The sequence below is a fragment of the Dromaius novaehollandiae genome, chromosome 2 (genome assembly GCF_036370855.1).
Source record: "Dromaius novaehollandiae isolate bDroNov1 chromosome 2, bDroNov1.hap1, whole genome shotgun sequence".
NCBI classification, from domain to species: Eukaryota; Metazoa; Chordata; class Aves; order Casuariiformes; family Dromaiidae; genus Dromaius; species Dromaius novaehollandiae.
Window position 1 is genome coordinate 101,012,631 of NC_088099.1, and position 17,706 is coordinate 101,030,336.

General features: G+C 42.7%; 1 protein-coding gene across 2 annotated transcripts in view; it reads right to left on the bottom strand.

Annotated features, from left to right (window-relative positions):
• Positions 1–17,706, bottom strand: part of SYCP2L (synaptonemal complex protein 2 like) — a 33,530-nt gene that overhangs the window by 12,313 nt on the left and 3,511 nt on the right. Inside the window, exons 4-23 of one of the 2 annotated variants that reach the window (XM_064507051.1) lie at positions 17,274–17,298; positions 15,782–15,867; positions 15,556–15,644; positions 15,255–15,289; positions 14,398–14,540; positions 13,960–14,012; positions 13,547–13,592; positions 12,843–12,935; positions 12,694–12,754; positions 11,195–11,343; positions 10,441–10,501; positions 7,776–7,888; positions 7,252–7,324; positions 7,044–7,089; positions 6,353–6,398; positions 5,279–5,340; positions 3,183–3,231; positions 1,997–2,052; positions 1,256–1,313; positions 320–476 (exon numbers count right to left, since the gene is read on the bottom strand). In XM_064507051.1, the coding sequence (XP_064363121.1) occupies positions 320–476; positions 1,256–1,313; positions 1,997–2,052; positions 3,183–3,231; positions 5,279–5,340; positions 6,353–6,398; positions 7,044–7,089; positions 7,252–7,324; positions 7,776–7,888; positions 10,441–10,501; positions 11,195–11,343; positions 12,694–12,754; positions 12,843–12,935; positions 13,547–13,592; positions 13,960–14,012; positions 14,398–14,540; positions 15,255–15,289; positions 15,556–15,644; positions 15,782–15,867; positions 17,274–17,298 (1,501 nt within the window). Of the gene's footprint in view, positions 1–319; positions 477–1,255; positions 1,314–1,996; positions 2,053–3,182; positions 3,232–5,278; positions 5,341–6,352; positions 6,399–7,043; positions 7,090–7,251; positions 7,325–7,775; positions 7,889–10,440; positions 10,502–11,194; positions 11,344–12,693; positions 12,755–12,842; positions 12,936–13,546; positions 13,593–13,959; positions 14,013–14,397; positions 15,645–15,781; positions 15,868–17,273; positions 17,299–17,706 lie in introns of those variants that run through there. The other variant, XM_064507050.1, reaches the window with a different exon arrangement.

The following is a 17,706-nucleotide window of genomic DNA, read 5'->3' on the forward strand; positions in this document are numbered from 1 at the left end:
CTCACACTTCCCCATGGCTGGTTTTCTGAACCACTGAGAGGATGAGCATCCGTCAGAGCTTGAACAGGGAAATGGGTAGCCTTGGTCTACAGTTTGCGCAGCTGCTAAAGATTTATTCCCTGTACCAACTATGCTTCAGAAGGGATGGGAAAGCGAAGGGGGGTGGCTGCAGCTCAGCCCATCCCACTGGGATCGGGGCTCCCCCAATCTCCTCCTCAAGCCACGCAAAACCCAGCAGCAGCTATTTCCTTACCTGCCCTTTCACACCTCTGTCACACAGCATGTTGCGCACAGTGAAGTGCCTACAGACTAACCTTACCTTTTAATTTACTTCTGACCCTAGGCCTTTTTCGGGTGTAATCAACGGATCTTGGCACCGACCGCTTCTGAGAGTCAAGGATCCAGCTTTTTTCACTCTGGCCAGTGCTTGCATTTTCACTGTTACTTTCAGAGAAAAGATGTTTCCTGTAATCAGACTAAAGACATTATTAAGAGTGAGCCCTGCTCAGTCAGTCAGTTGGTTCTCTCCTTTAATCCAGGAAGCCCTCCAGCCTTTCCCCTCCCTTTACTAGCAAATTATTCCCTTTCTCCCTTCCATATCCAAAGCATTTTAAGCCACGAAATCTGCTAAAACAGCAACTAAACAGTTAACTGTCAAACCAGCAGGGTAGAAACAGTAAGAGGTGGGCACTTGCCCTTTGCCAGTGTGGTGTTTAGTGTCTTCCTTCCTCATCTCCCCCCTCCTACTGCTCTGGATAAAAGAGCTTTCAGCAGAAAAAAGGAAAAAAAACCTAAAATGCCTGAGCTGCAGCTAACTGCACAGCTAGAAAAAAAGAAACCAGACATTCACTTGCTGCTCTGGCAGCCTCAGCACCCCCCGAGCACTACTTTCAGTGACAACAAGTAGCCCATTTTCAGACTCAGGAGCGGGGACAGATGCTTTAGACAGCTCCCGGCTTGTTTTAAGTGTCATTTGCCCATTGCCACCCCATTGCCCCCAAGGAGGGCTTCCCACCAGCACTGAACATGTGTGGCCAGTTTGCACGCCAATGTCTTCACAGCCCCTTGCCAGCACATGGGTCCGCGGACGCACCAAAAACATGTGTATGGCTCAGCAGGGACCAGTGACCAGCAGAGATATGAGCCCACACTGAAAAAGCTTAAATTTTAGACTGTTTGAAGACGTTACAGCTCATCCCCACCCACATGCATGGCCACCATGCACTTTAGGGACAGTAAAGCATGCACAACCTACCTGCCTTCTCTCGAGTTTGCTCGAGTCCCGAGTCTTATTTTCGGTTTCCCGACCCCTGCTAAATAACCCATAAAGACACAAGATAAGTTAGGCTACCACAAGATCCAATAATTCATCGCAGTTGTATAGGAGGTGTTAAAAGAAAGACAGTGGTTTAGAAGAGATACAGCCGAATAGCAGCAGAAAGTGTCTTTGAGAGATCAGCAGGATGGCCAATTATTATCATGCAGTAATTAGCCACATTTTTCTTTGGTTGGTTTTTGAAAGTAATAATCCAAGAATACCCGAAGTTTAGCAACAACAACAACAAAGTCGGGCTACCTACTTAGAAGTGGCAAATCCCTGGCAGCTTTACTGTAACTAGAGATGGCAAAGGAAATGCAAAGTATCTGAGCATTTTTCAAAAGTCAAATCAACTGTATATATATGTATATAGGTGCACCTATACATATATATACACACACACACACACACGTGCATATATATGTAGGCATTTTTTGGAAATCAGGTCTTACTATTGTCAAACCAGACAAGTCATTTTTCTCTCCAGTGACTCTTATATTCTCAGATACAACTTCAGTATTGATAATATCTACAGCTACTGTGACAACTAAGCCAGGAACTATTTTATTAGAAGCATCACATAGCCTTCTTGATCCTAACTTAAAATAGCTTAACTAAGGTAATGGATTCTTAAATCTGGTCAGGAGATTCATAAATGATGTATGTACGATTCTGTACCTCTGATTTTGTGAGGAAGGTTTCCGTCCAAGGACCTTTCCTTTGGCTTCAGCAATCTAGAACAGAAGCACATCTTTTCTTAAAGTTCAGCTACCCCACAAAATAATCTACAAAATTAAAATGCATAAGGACTCAGAAGGGCTGGAAGAGGAGTGGATTACAAGCAGCCTGGCATGGAAATTCTCCTTTTTAATCGAAAGGGATTCGTTGATTGAAAGAGCATTGTAAGTGACAATTGACAAACATTTGTCTTCTTAAACAGCGCTACTTTTCCTTCCCCTTTCTTTATGAATAACGCTCAAGAGAAACCTCATTTTAGCAATGATAACACCACTAGTGCTAGCACGCTTTAGATATACTATGACACATGTAGGCAGATTATGGACAGGGCCATTTAAAGACTACTAAGCATGCCACGAAGCAGGGTTTTGTGCTGACACCCAGTGGCAGTACTGAGGACTGGGCAGTGCCCAGCTCTACAGCAGAAGTCTGGAGTGACCAGTTCAGCACCCACCATCTCTTAATTAGGAGCAATCGGTGCTTCCTACAACACCAGGGAGGAGGCTGAAAGTTGAAGGGTTTGTATGGCAGAGCCACCTTAGAAACCAGTTTTTGGCTTCCTGGGAAAGCCTGCAGTGGTCAGAGTCTCAAAGCAGGCACAGCTGTGAATTTGTTGGAGTCTCCAACAGTTTGCAAATGTCAGTCAAGCAGCGTTAACAACAAAACATTTGCGACAACCAACTTGAACCAGCAATTCCCAACATACAAAGTGTGTCTGGAAACAGATTTGGGGTCCTCTGTTTCAGCACAACATGGAGGGCGCTCAGCACTGCTCTTTCAGTATTCAGTAAAAAGAAAACAGATGTCGGCCTCCAGTTGCGAAGATATCCCACAGCCTCATTTGAGCAACAGCTCAAATTCCTATTGCAACCAGCTTTATCATACCACACCCACCACAAAATTCAAGAAGTTATCAGCATTTTTTTTTCCCGAGAAAAAAATGTCTTTATACACATTACAGAAATAAACCTCAGATTATAGGTTATTTGTTTGACTTTTGTTACAGCAACACATCCAACCTTATTGCATTTCTGCAGTAAGAAATATAGCCTGCTCCAAGCTATTGCTGTCAGCTGCTGATCCGGGACCCTAGCACAGCTCAAGACAAGTTCTGCCTCAGCTTTACCTTTTCATGGCTTGCAGAGTCCGAGTTTTCAAAGTCATAGGAATCCTTCCTGCAAGAAGGCAGCATATGTGAGACAGTGGCATACCATCATGAACAGGCAATCTACAGAACTTCACTGAGAGCACTGGGTGGGGGGGAGGGGGAATACTATTTTCAGTATTTATAAACTCTGTTATACAGCAAACACAAAGATTTTATATGCCTTTTCAGCTTAAGCTGAAAAACCAGCACCTTGAACTTGTTCCTTTCCTACTTAGTCTCTATTATTGTCTTACTTCATTCTCACACCTTATTTCAATTGTAATTCTTTATTTTCAGACAGTCAGAAGACAACCAAGTCAGCTTATGTATGATTATGTAGCAGACAAATCAGTAATAACAGAATGTGGTGGGAAGGAATCATGAATGCATTGAAAGATAACTTCAGAAGTATTTAAAAAGAAAATTCCATTTAATTCACTTCTGAAAAGTTATAGGATTCAATGGTTGCTCTCTAATCACTTCTCTATATGCAAACAGATTTTGTTTTCATGCCTTTCAAAGTTTAAAATAAAAATTATCCCAATTTCTTTCTCCAAATCCCAACTATTTTAAAAATACTACAAACTAGTGCTCAGGATACTTTATACTCTCCTTTTCTTACTAGTAGAGGAAAAATAAAGAACTAGACTCCTTTCTCATTAGTTCTCTAAAGGAAAGAAGAAATGCGCATTTTAGATGAAACACTAGAGGGAGCAGAATGATTGAGCTAAGACATCCTTCTCCATCTCTAACCTCTACTCTGCCACTCCTGCTTTACAGTGTACTTGCCGTAACTTGAGTTATTTGATCTGAAGACACAGAACTTGTAGTGATGATGTTCTACATCAATTTTTTCATTCTCATCCACAACCAATCCAAATTTAATTAAAAAAAAAAGTCAGTAGACTAAACTAAGATACCCAGGAAAACACTGAAGTATTTAAAATTCAAAGCTTTATCCCCACCAGATATGGCTGCGTCTTGCAAGATGACCTCCAACTTGCTTTGGAAAGCAACCACTATTACTTCTTCCACAGCAAGTAGCGATGGACTTCTTACTACATTAAAACAACAACCTTTAAAGGGAGAGGTGAGCCTTAGCTTTAATTTTTTGTCCTACATTTGTGTGGTTTCAGATTAAAGCCTGCATTGACAGAGGCACAGCTCCTGAAAACTGGAGTGTCTGAGCAGTACACAGGTTGTGAGACGATAGTCACGTCTGGAAGACAACACCAATGTCCTTCCCTTGCGCATGGTCCTGGTGCCTAGCATTGTCACCCCTTGCTGTCGCTGTGGCACGGTCCAGGCAACTTAAATGGACAAAGCTGCTTCAGACCACTGCCAGCAGCTGGGGTGGCTGTAATCCTTAGCATAGGGGTCACTTGCTTTCCTTCCCAGAGGGAATAAATCAAGCTGCGCACACTGCTTCACTGATAGAGAGCATAGGGAGAGCACAGGATGGGGCGTGACATGCAGGGCCAGGACAAGCTTCCAGCCCCAGGGATGGCATAAATCCCTCCAAAACTCTTGAATACCTCTGCCCGCAGCGCCACCAACTTGAAAGTGTGAGCAGACACCAGTTGGGGTAGGATAGGGCAACAGATGGAGAAAGCCCAGCCTGGAAGTCTAGGACACACAACACCAAAGGGCTGAGGCAACATCAGAACAGCTCAGATATCTGCAGCTCAAGCTGGTACTCATAGCTCTGCATGGCCACGGTCCTCTCATCCTCTGGAGAGTCAAGGAAAATAGAAAGGCTAACGGGACATAGTATCACAGAAGTAAGGGCATTTTTGGCAGACTGGAATTAGCTTCTCAAGTCTTAATCACTGTGGGGACCCAAAGGTCCCCAGTAAGACAAGTTACAAATTTTATCAAAACAACAAGCAGCTGGCTATAGCTATGGTGTTCAGACAGCTCACACTGTCAGCACTTTTTCCTTCCCCCTGCATTAAAGCTAGAAATAGTCTTAAAAAAAAAAAAAAAAAAAAAAAAAAAAAAAAAAAAAAAAAAAAAAAAAAAAAAAAAAAAAAGTGCACCAAACCCCACATGTGCTCAAGCCATCTATGTCATACCTGGCTTCAGTCTTCTGCTTGACCAAACTTGATTTTCTGTTTCTCTTTTCCCAAGCATCATCCTTCAAAAGGAGAAAGGAGTTCCTGGATCTCAAATTATGATATGCTAAGTAATGTTATTGTCCTAGAGCATGCTAAAAACAGAGATAAGGAATATCAGGAAATATTTGGTCTTTTAATCACAACCACCACCTGGCTATAACTATTTCCTGTAGCTCTTTCCTACCGCAAAGTATGGGAGTCCTGGAGCTAAAATGAGGGGAGAAGGAAGGATACAGAAGAAAGGCAGTTTAAAAGCATTGAATTCATTGTGCAGTGAGCACTGGTTATGTGGCCTTTGAACTGTCTAGGGAAAAAATCTAAACCTAGTACCTGGAAACATAAACCAAGGTATGAGTCTGATATCTGATTTTGGAGATAAGCTGAGTAGCCACCCCAAATTACATTCATTGCTTCAAGAGTGTGTGTTCTGCCCAGATTATTTTTGTACCTGAACAGAGATCTCAGGGATTTCCAAGTGCTCAAGCTGTCTAAAGAGAGAAACGCAGCTAGAGATGGCTCTCAGTTACTCATGGATAGTTTACCCAGGTTGCAAGCTCCTGTGCCAGGGGCACAGAGAGAGATTTGGCCTGGGAGAACCATCAGAGCTCAAGTCAAAAACTGAATAAATATAATTGTGTGTTTCCAAGACCTGCTTCACTTCAGGAAACAACTCTGCTCTTGCAGATTGCACCCAAGTCTTGCAACATGCAAGCTTGTCCCATACAGAGCCAGCTGGTTACCTACACACTGTATTCCTGTATCCCGAGCACAGCACAGGTTTTATACTGATCAAATTCAGCTGTGCTTGAATTACTAGCTTTGGCCACACTGGACTGCAAGTGACAATCATTACCTGTGCAGCACACTCTTGAGGCCAAACAGCTCGTTACACCAGGTACTGCATTATGTGGGCTCAGGACACCACTCACACAGGACTGGGTCAACCCAGCCCAGCCGAGTCCTGCAACATCACAAGGGTGCCTGCTTCCTGCACCAGACCCTTTCCCTCAGGCAGCCCCAAGCCACACATACCTTCAGTTTCAATTCCTCTATGGGCTCTTCTTCTAGGGGCTTCTCACTAGGGACAACCAGACACATTAGATGAACGCATTGTTAAGGGCCTTTTGTTTAAACCCCAGATAGGCAGTTTATGGAGCATGAAGAGGAAAAGAACTTGCACTGGTAAGTCTACTAGCATCAAAGTGGCAACTTAAGAGGTACATAAAGAAAGCAGCTAACAAGTAGCTCTACAGGAGCCCAATTTAGTTAACTAAAAGAACTGCCATCACACATAGCTCTGAAGAAAGGTATAACTAATGCCAAGGTGGACCCAAATTCACATGATACTACACAAAAATCTTGACCATCATTTATGAACAGCCACATATGTGGGGAGCTCTGAGTACACTGCTGAAATTAGACTCTGTAATAGAGATGCGTGTTCATCTTTTGTTTGTATTAAATCACAGACAAGAAGGAAAGGTCACACCAAGCTAGCAGCTGAGTCTGTAACCAAGCATGACCGTTCTGTAACTCCGAAATGCTGAAACATCAGGCAAACCACCTTGCAAGTCAGCGTGGCAAAATGAATTTTTTTTTTTTATTATGTAATAATCAATAATGCATGTGACTTCCAGGATTGCTTTAAAACCCTGGGGTGGGGTAAGGGGAATAAGGGGAGAGGATGGAAAGAGTTGTACCTTTTTGTCTTCAAGACACTTACCTAGGCTTAGCTTTCATCTTTGGAGATGGAGTTTTGGATTTTTTTGCTGAGGGAGACAAGGAAACTACAGCTTCACCCTCTGGAGCTATTATTACACTCTTTGTCTGCTTTCTTTGGAAGGTCCACAAAAGCAGAGCCTTTACAGAGCTTCACCCAGGTAACACTTGAGTGGGTCAGACTTAAGGAACCAAAAGGAGCTGGGCCTGACCTGGGCCTGGGTTAGCATCCTCCAAGTCAGTCTGCTGGCTCACTGTAATCATGGTGACAGAGGTAACCGTTTTCTGCTTGGAGACATGAAATCATAAACAGAGCACGCATATGATCAGTGAGAAAAGTTTATGAACATGGAGAGAGATTTTCTGTGCTGGCCTGTGGCAGCAGCTGAACCACAGGTCTTTCATTAGCTATACCTACATATATATGTATATTTATTAAAAAAAAAAGTGTGTGTATATACAAAGTGACACTGTCAGCTTCTCATCAAAAGCATCCTACCATCCCCTGATAAGAGCACATTTTTTCCCCCTTTTTAAAAACAATTTTGCAAGATTGCAGCTCTGGAAGCAAGTATCTAGGAAGCTGACTTCCCACTGATCAAGAAGGAAGATGGTGTCAGATGTGGGTACAAATTAATTTTCTGAAAGAAGTTTTTAACTATACCTATTTAAAAAAGAAGAATAGGGGGGGAAAGGGGACACAAAGCCTTTATTTCACTGTACACAAAACACTTACGGTGTCCATCAACTGCTCACTGTGCTGAGAGACTATGATGTCCGAGAGGGAGTCTGTGTTTTCAGAGTTTGAAGGATTTCTCTTCCTCTGTAGATTATTGGACTCAGGTATTACTGTGGAGCAACAAGTTTAATGAGAATATCTCTGCTGTAATTGAATATGCAGACCTTTCCACTCTTAAGCACATACATAAAAGCAAAGCAGTACAACCTAAAAGGGACAAACATCTCATGATCATATTTAATAAAACTAAAACATGAAACATCTCTAAACTACCCAGTGCAGAATTGCAACACTAAATAAATGGCATCTTGAGCCTACCACTATGAAAGCCCCTCATAGTGTGTGTGAAGATGTATAAATTTATCATCCTGTTGCTACCTCAACTCTTCACTCCAGAAGGCATGAAACAGTCATTTATGTCTGACTAAAACAAAGGACCAACGGGACCTTCCACCATCTCTGGTTCCCTGAGCTGAGTCTCAGCTGGGCACTTCAAGAGGTGTTTCACTAGAAATGCATCACCTTCTGAACCTTCGTACTCCAGGACTGCTCCGAGTAGCAGTGCAGTCTTGTGCCTCTGCGTGTGCCTCATGGATGCAGACAAAGCAGAGCTTCTCCCTTCCATACTTTCTCCTGAGCTTCCAGAATCCGGAAGACTTCCATTATAGCTTGCTTTGGGTAATAATTTGGGGAAATGGGAACTACTGAACAAGTTACTTTCTCAGATACTGAAAGCTAGAAAACATTTAGTAACTGTTTAGGGTATTACATAGAATCACAGAATAGTTGGGGTTGCAGGGGACCTCTGGAGATCACCTGATCCAAGCCACAATCTACCTTGATATTCACCGAGAGTAATCTGAAACCCACTATAAGTAGAAGGAAGGCAAAAATTTGCTTTCATCACAGATACAGAAAGAATGCTACCTAATAAGAGTGCTCTTCAACTTGTACTTCCTTATCCAAGATGGTGAATGATAGCAGCAGAGAAAAAGCTGAGTTCATTACCTTAGAAAACATGGAAAGATCTCTTAAGCAAGTTACACCACTTATCTACACTAAAACATAGTTGCATTACAAGTGTTTGCAGTCAGTGTGTATGGAGAAGCCGTAGAATTTAACATCATTATGTGCTTGTTCACATTGACTGCAGATACCACATTAATATAGGTTTACCACTGTCTGAAGTAAACCCGTTTTCTAGCAGGGAAATGTACCAGCTTTCAAACAGAAGAAGAGGCCACTGTGCAAAAGAAAGCCACCTCCCAGATAGCTTGATACTGAAGTTGAGCTAAAGAAACATTTCCCTTTTAAGACAAATTTTGATTCCATCTCTTGCTTGCTTTTTGGCCTAAAGGAGTTTTTCCTCAAACTGCGGATCACAACCTTGATAGGGTGTCCAGAACAGAATAGAGGGAAAAGGAAGAAGAAAAGGAAGAAGTCCTTCACCTCAGACTATTGCTGGACTTGGACCTTCCTTTGCCTAAGGCCCAAGCATCACACCTGTACTTCAGACTTCACGTTCCCGCAACATTCATCATATTCAGATCAAACCAGGCTCCAAGCCTGCCATGCCAGCAGCTATCTACACACTGGATTATGTTCCCCAGGCCCTGCCTGAAGCAGTACTAACTAAATTCAGCAGAAAGATACTAGAGGAAGACATCCTGTGGCAGACTATCACAGGAAGCACAGGAAAGGACAACACCATATGATCTCCTCACAAATAATTCAACGTGTCCAATCCCTCCAACTGGCAGGGGGGTAGCCAGCCAGCCGAGGGAGGCGATTCCCTACTCTATTCAGCCCCCAAAGACTGTTGTCTCTCCATCACAGATGTCCTTGAAGTGCAGCTATGTGGCCACACATCGCTCTGTCCACATGAACAGACTGGAGATGAACATTTCAGCTCCGCAACCTGCACTTCAGCAGTGGCACCAGGGCTTTCCAGGAGTTCAGCTGGCTCAGCGCACTCCAGTCCCAGTATCCCACACATCCGCTCTCATAGCATGCTGTGGAGAAGCAACAAAACTACTTCCCTACAGGAAGCCTCGGTACCAGCCATGTCACCACAGACACAACTGTTCCTTGGGGGAGGACATGGTAAGCACCAAGATGCAAGCTTTGGTCTTTCAAAGGACTAGCGCTCTTTGTGAGGCTGCTGTCACGGACACATTGGAGCAGAGCATCACCTCCGTCCCACAGCCTCCCACGAGCATCCGCGTGGCACCCCCGCACTGGGAGCAACAGAGGGGGCAAGCAAGGAGGAGGAGAGCTGCAGAGGGACACACCCGCAGTGACTGTAGCTGGAGAAACTCTACCACACACTCTTTGTATTTCAGAGGGCAGCCAGCAACCAAGATTTGCCTTTCTAGGTTAGCCAGCAGTACGCTGATCCAGTCTTCCTGAGAGGGGCTCCCTGCCTGTGCAACCCTGCAGCCGATGGCCAACCTCCCTGGGCCAGGGGGACTCGGCACGCAACACTAAAGGCAGTTAAACTTACAAGATGGGGGTAGTAGAAGACCAAGGGGTGGTTTGAGGGTTTGTTTGTTTTTGCCCTCCTGCCCCCCTGTAAGTGTGCATAATGGCAAGCTGTTGAGTGAGAGTGAAGACACTCATTTTAAATCTGAGCAAGTTAAATTCCATATAAGAATAGCATTACCTGCTTCATTCTGCCTGGCTTGCTCTCCAGCATGGATGGGCTCCTCTTCAGCCACATTTATCTGTTGGTGTGAATTAATCTCGTATGAAAACGACCTTAGAAGGGCAGAATCTTTTATCCAGTAAAGCCAGCTACTTACTAACATAACTAACAGCTCTTAGCCACCAGCCACAAATCATCAGATGCTAGTTAACCATTTGGAAATCTCTCAGCTCCTGCAAGGATAAATGAGTGCCACGGTACTGCAACTACTCTCATGTAAATTTTTCTACAAATCCCATGGACCGCGGATGAATCACAAATATAAAAAAAATGCTTGAGCAGCTTTCCTTGTGTTTTTCCATTAGCTTGCGTCAGTTTGCTCATCCAGTACAATGTAATACTTTGAGTTAACGTACAAGTTATTTACATGTCAGGTTATGCAATTAAATATCATAGGTTTTATTCTTGCTGAGTTTTTGAGTTTTTGAAGTGGAAAATAATCATGCTGACCAAATCAATTAACAAAACAGCCTCACTCTTACAGCTCCAAAACCCTAAACTTGAGTCCAATGAACTTTCTTCTAAAGCCAAGAACTCCCTCTATGTGAGGCCAAAGCTAAGAGCTTCTATATGAACAGTCACAAACCCTCAAATGGGAAATGAGCATCTAACAAACAAAGCATAGATATAAAAAAAGCACTGAATGTTTTTGGCCTAGTGTATAATAAGTAAAATATAGTTTATAAAAAAAAACCTCATACAGAGAGCTTACCATCATTTTTTCATCTCCCAGGACTTTTCTGAGCACATCTAAGATCTCAAACTTGGCACTAAAGGATATTTTGATTTTTGTTGCTTCATTTTTGTTGAGAATAGCAGGAATCTTCATGTAAATTTTAACAGTTTTTCCTCCACCCTCCTCTGATTAAAAGACAAAAAAGCAGTTAAATCTGTCTTAGAGCAACGCATTCAGTCTATTATGTCAAAACCACTTGGGTAGGTTTTTGTTTGTTTGTTTGTTTGTTTTTTAAACTTGAAGGCAATCACTTGCACACTTTGCCTGTGCATTTCCAGTTACGCTGATCACCTACTTCTTCCTCATTAGGTTTAGATGATTACACTATTCCCTAGCCCATCCATAAACTAACCCCTCAACTTGCCCTGATAAAGCGGGCCCTTAAGGTTGCAACTTATCCCCTCCGCAGCAGGTTGCAGAGCCTCCATACTGCTGCAGTCTGTAGCATGCAGATTTCCTGTACTTTCTACAACACAACCAAGTCTTTCTTCCTAGTGGTTCCACCTGTCACCACCACAGAATGCAACGTGGAAGAAAGTCACCTACATGCACAGGAGCCTCATGAAGTCCAAAAAGCGTTCATTGCTTTGCCAGCCCAGCACACATTTAATTGTTATTTTGGTGCTGTTTTCCAAACACTGAAGCCATTCCTGGGGCATCACCCAGAAAATAAATCTTCATAGGGCCCAAAACAGCTAATATGGATCTTTTCTTGCACTGCTCTGTGCAAGCCAGTGCCTCACATACTGTGTGGCCACTGCTCAGCCATCATAAGAGGCCATCAATGAACCTGTTTTCAACATAATTGTATAACAAAATGGTACAAGGAAAGCTGGTGGTTAAGATCACTCACTTGTTACTACAAAAATGGTGCCATTTCCATTAGCACGTTGATTTATACTGCATTGCATAAAACTGAACTGGTACAAGTCCTTGGAGTTACGCTCCCAAGCTGATGGTACGCCGTGGAGTTCAGCGCATTAGAAAACAACTGCCCTCAGCAGCTGTGATGCTGCAGGACACCAGCAAGTTCAGGTGAAGACAAGACAGACTTTCTTTGGGGCTACAGAGGCTGCAGTTTCTCAGGCTGAGCCAATGCAACAACTTGCTGTCACTAACTGAAGGTGCTGGTGCACTCTCACCTCCTGCCACCTTTCCACTTTCCTCCGGTGCTGCCAGTGGCCTTAATCCCACTCCTCCTCTCCACACCCTCCGTGGAGATTACCAGATCCGAGCGTCTCCACCTCGCTAACACAGCGGGCGGCTACCCCCTTTTTCTTTTTGCCAGGGCTGGTGCACTAAATGGGCCCACTGGCAGGTACCACAAGCAGAGTTGGTGCAAGGCAAACATCAAAAGCACACGGCTGGGAGAAAGGAAGCCACCAGAGCTCTTTTTGGTGATGAGACTTGAAATCAGATCATTGCATCTTGTGAAACCAGAGCCGGACAGAAGGTAATGCCAGCTGTGGTCTTACCCTTCAGGCTGTAACTACTGACTGCTTCTTTTGACAGCCTCACGGAGTCCCACAGAGCACCCTATAAAAACAAGATAACCACAACAGAAGGTTTGAGCTAGCACCAGCTGCATGAGTCTAACCCAAGGCCAACCGGGCTTTGCTCCTACCTCACTACTGTCTACGTAGAAAGTCACACTCTGACTGCCGGCATTGAAATCAATCCAGAACTCCTCCAGCTTCTCATCCGAGGGCTTCTTCACCTGGGGGTGGGCACAAGAGTCACTGCTGCCGCTTCCAGAAGAAACTCGTTTGGGAATTGCTCTATCATTCCTTATCTTCTTTACAGCATTAAGTTGCAACAAGTTTCCCCATGTATACCACATAAAAATAAAAACTGGGCTCAAACTGTGTGTTGCCCACCTACTGCTGACCCAACCACACCAGCCGAGTCAGAACGTTACTCAGTCCACAGGAAGGAAATAATTAAAGCAAATGCTTGTACGCTTGGTTCAGGGAAGACTCTGCAAAGCCTTCCGTATTCTGTTGCCTGGGAGCAACTCTTCCAGAGCAGAGTTCCCCTGACTGTTTCTTTTTAAAGATCTCTCTTCCTTTACCACGAGGAGAAGGGCTGCTTCCATCGTTTGGCTGATACAGAAGGAAAACCAGCATCATTAAGTTAGGAGCTGGATTACATAACCAAGCAAACTTTCAAGCTAGAATAGAAAGTTTTATTTGCATTCAAGAAAATTAAGTCCTTTTATGAAAAGAAAAAGGAAGGGGGGGGGGGGAGTACCCATACACCACACAGAAATTAACCATATTAATGGTGGTAACACTGTAGGGGACGTGCCACAGTGGTAAGAAATATTACCTCATTCATGTCAGCAAAAGCAGATATGCAAGGAAATGAATAGACTCTGGAAAAAAAGCAAACTTTCACATGATACATTCAATATCAGTCAGAGTCTGAATTTATGAAAGCTAAAATTCTCAATATAGGTTACTAACCTTATTGTTCAAAAAGGTTAACAACTTTCTAGAGGTAAACTAGGCTTGGAGAAGCTTACAGAAAGTGTTGTTTTAGTCATTTAGTGATGCCTTGTTTTTGTTAATTATACTTTCAAAGAATCATCACTAAAAATTAAAAAAAGTTATTCACACACATGGTGTAAATTATTTTGTGGAAAATACAACCCAAGTCAGTCTACAGCCCTAGTTTTCCCTCTGTTTCTGTTTGATAGCAGTTATAACATTATTAATTTAGATTCTTGGTTCACAGCTTACCTTCTTTCATTCCCAAGCCTTTCATTTAGTTGATTAAGAAATCTTCTGCAGTCCTTCAAGACAAGTGACATCTTATCAAAAATGAGTTTATATTTCCTTTGCAAACACTTATTTTATTGGAGGTACATCTCTACTCCAGTTATAAGCTTTTAAATAGTCAGTACGATGCCAAAGGCCTCCAAACAGGAATCACAAAAAAACACAAATACATATATACACATCTGTATGCTTTAGAAGTAGAATATCTTAGAAAGAAGACATATGCCATTTTATATTTGCTAGGTTAAAAAATCCCCCTACCATCTCCAAATAAACTTCTTGCATTTATAAAATCAGTTCTGTAGGAACTTCTCACAAGGACATCCGGGCTGAACTCAAACAACACTAGCCCCTATGCAGCCTTGTCAAGTATGTTGTTATCAAAATAAAGACCCTTACCGTCTCAAATTCTCTATCCTTGATCTCTTTGAAAGCTTCAGCAAGATAATTATCTTCAAACCAGTGGTGAACAAGGTCATCCCTCCATTTTTTTGTCATTAGCCTACAAAGTGCTTCTGAAAGGGCAACCTGAAGGTCATAGTCTACATGGTAAGCATAAGAAAAGAGTAAATATCTGCCCCACCATAACAGAGAATTGGTATTGTTACTATTAATGTACTTAAAAAAAAAATCATATTAATCAGCTACCTTCCACTTCACCTAGGAAAATAACACTGTTTTAGTGGAGGGTAACAGCCAAGTGTTTCTCCCAAAAAGCAGAAGGCATGTACTTACTTCCCCTTATTCAACAGGTTGCAGAGCACTTTTAACTATGTCACTATGGTTAAGTCATTTTTCATGTATGACAGATGATATAACTACCCAGAAAGTATTATTGCTAGGAGAGGGGAAAGGAAAAAAAAACCCGTACCCCTAAGATTTGACTTAAGAGGCAATAAAGCCCTATTGACTGCAGTTTATCTCCATCATGGTCAAGTAGTTAAGCTTTACTTTAAAATGAATGGCAAGCATACTTTTTAAGAATATACATAAAGCTGATACAACTAACTTTCTATTCATATCACAGTTGAGCTTTTCTTATTAGTTAACACTCAATACTAAATGGAAAGAATTAATAGATTGTTATATCTAACAATTTTTAATGCAGACTTAGAGCATTATCTGATTTTCCTCCCAGAGAAATCAAGTATCTAAAAGGAAGTTATTTAAATTATAATTCATCTATAACAAATAAGCAAATAAAATGATGGTAGAGAACCCTAGCTTCATACAAATAACCACTGAGCACTTCTTACCACCAACCTCCAGAATACTTTTTGCAAGATCTTTCCTGAAAGAACATAATGCAATGAGTTAAAGAGGAAATAAAACACTAAAGCAATTTTTATTAATAGACTGGATAGAAACACCCACACTTCACAATAATGATCACGTGTAAAATACAACAGCACGGCCAGGGCTTCGTCCATGCCTGCGCAATCGAGCTGCGCTGCCCAGCGGAGCAAACGTTACAACCACGGAGAGCTGGAAAGCTGGTTGCTTCCAACAGCTAAACACTGTCTTCCCTGCAGCAAGTACAGGCCGGGGAGCGCTTACGTGAGCGAGCACATCTCTTCGGACAGGGGAAACTTCTTTCTCTCCTCTCGCGGTACGCTGTCGAGTATAGAGTTAAGAGTCCTCAAAGCCTTTTTACCCCCCCACAGAGAAAGGGGACAGAACGGGAAGGAAAAGAAGTCAGGAGGATATTTTTCATGTTTTTGTTTATTTACGCACACTTGCACGTGCACACATTTGTATTTTCTTTCCCTACTACGAATCCTACCTCCTGCCGCAGGGCGCAGCAAACATTTGCTTCTGTCACAAGATGCCCTAGTTCAGGTAGAAATAAATTCACCAGCTCTTTCTTCCCTAGAGAAAGGATTTAAAAAGGTTACAGCTAGCAATGAACTGGTCCATGTATAAAAGATAGCTGAAGCAACAATATTTTGCTGTTCAAGGAGTAAAAATATCCCAGTTGTGGATTCAGTTTTAATGTGGATTCAAACTCTAACAATAGCCTAATCCTATACAGAAAGGGGAATTGGTGACTTCTCTGTAAAAATAGCTCAAAATAAATTAACTGCTGACCTGGCACCTACTTACATAGATACAGAAGGGAGAAGCTACTCACTAACCACAGTAGATAAACCAGTAACATACAGATTTTTTTAAAAAAAAGTCAGCACTCCAACAAATACAGTGCAAGCTGCCACGGTTTTAGTCAGAGCACAGCTCTGCCTCTCTGCTTCGAGCAGAATAAGCTTCAGTGACAAATACGCTTAAGTTACCTGGCACACAACATAACCCCTCCTTTTTACATGACTTGTGAACCTAGATCTCTGGCCAAAACCACAGCTCTGCACAGGTCCTCGGCTCCTCCTGGGAGCGTCCGCTCGCCTAACCTAAGTGACAGGGCTGCAGCCACAGACAAAATCCTGACTCCAGAACGAACGCGGGAGGCCGCATCCCTGCGCCGAGGCGGAGCAGCTGAGGGAGCCGCCAGCTCAGCAGCAGAGAGCGTACAGGAGTGTCCTGGGCCCATTTCAATGCCCATTAATATTTTTTTCGCAGCTTCAACAAAGCACCAGTTGCAGCAAGCAGATGCAGTCACGGCCCTTCTTACTGCATGCAGAGTCCAGGGCGAGCACCCCACCACCAGACAACGGCATCTTGGATTGCAGCAAGTACTTCAATACACACAGGCAGATCTCCAAATCAGGTTAGCTTAAGTTGTAGCTATGTTTGCTGGCAATAACTTGATGCACTTGGCTCCGTGATAGACCAGGAGTACTCACTATGCTATTCTGTGGAGGTGGTTGCCCTTAGCAAGAAAATAACATCTGAAGCCACTACAGGGAGGTGTGCAAGAGCACAGTGTCTGAAGTCCTCTCAGAAGTATCACTTACTCTGAACAACATACTTAATGGTGGCAGTGTAAATAAGGTATCACAGCTAGACATCTTTAGCATATTTAAAACAAGCAACAGAAAACAAGCAAACAAACAGAAGAAAAAAAAACAGTGCAGGGAGAAAGAGGAGGTGGGGAGCAGGAGGGGGAGAAAAAGGGGACAGAGTTCATGCAGAATTAAGAAATTGCTCCTGATGCAGAAATTCAGGCAATTCAGGGATGGGGAGATATATATATATATATATATATATTTTATTTATATATATATATATATATTTTATTTATATATATATATATATATTATATATATATATATTTTATATATATATATATATATATATATACACACACACACACACACACTGACCTTCATTGCTGCACTTGCAAATCACCTAAAGAAAAAGGTAAATGAAGTCTTCATTAACAAAACAACCCCAAATGTAACAGCAGCCAAAGTGCTTAGGTGATTACGCCCCCACCATCGCACCTCCCTGATGCTAAAATAATGAAACATTACCGTACCCAAAGCAAAGCTGGCAGTGCCACACCATACAGGTGTGTCGCACACAGTGACCCCCCTCACGCAGGTTGGCCTTAAGCAGAGAACATAAAAGGAGTGAAGCAGCCCCTTCCCCCCAGGGATTTCGGTAGCACTCGGGCAGAGTGCCCTCACATCCCTCGGAAACCCACATTGCGGCATCGTTTCATTACTTTTATTATACATGTGGGCCTATGTAAAAATACGTTCACTTTTTTCACACTACAGTACTAGACTACACACTGACATCTGAAAAAGCATT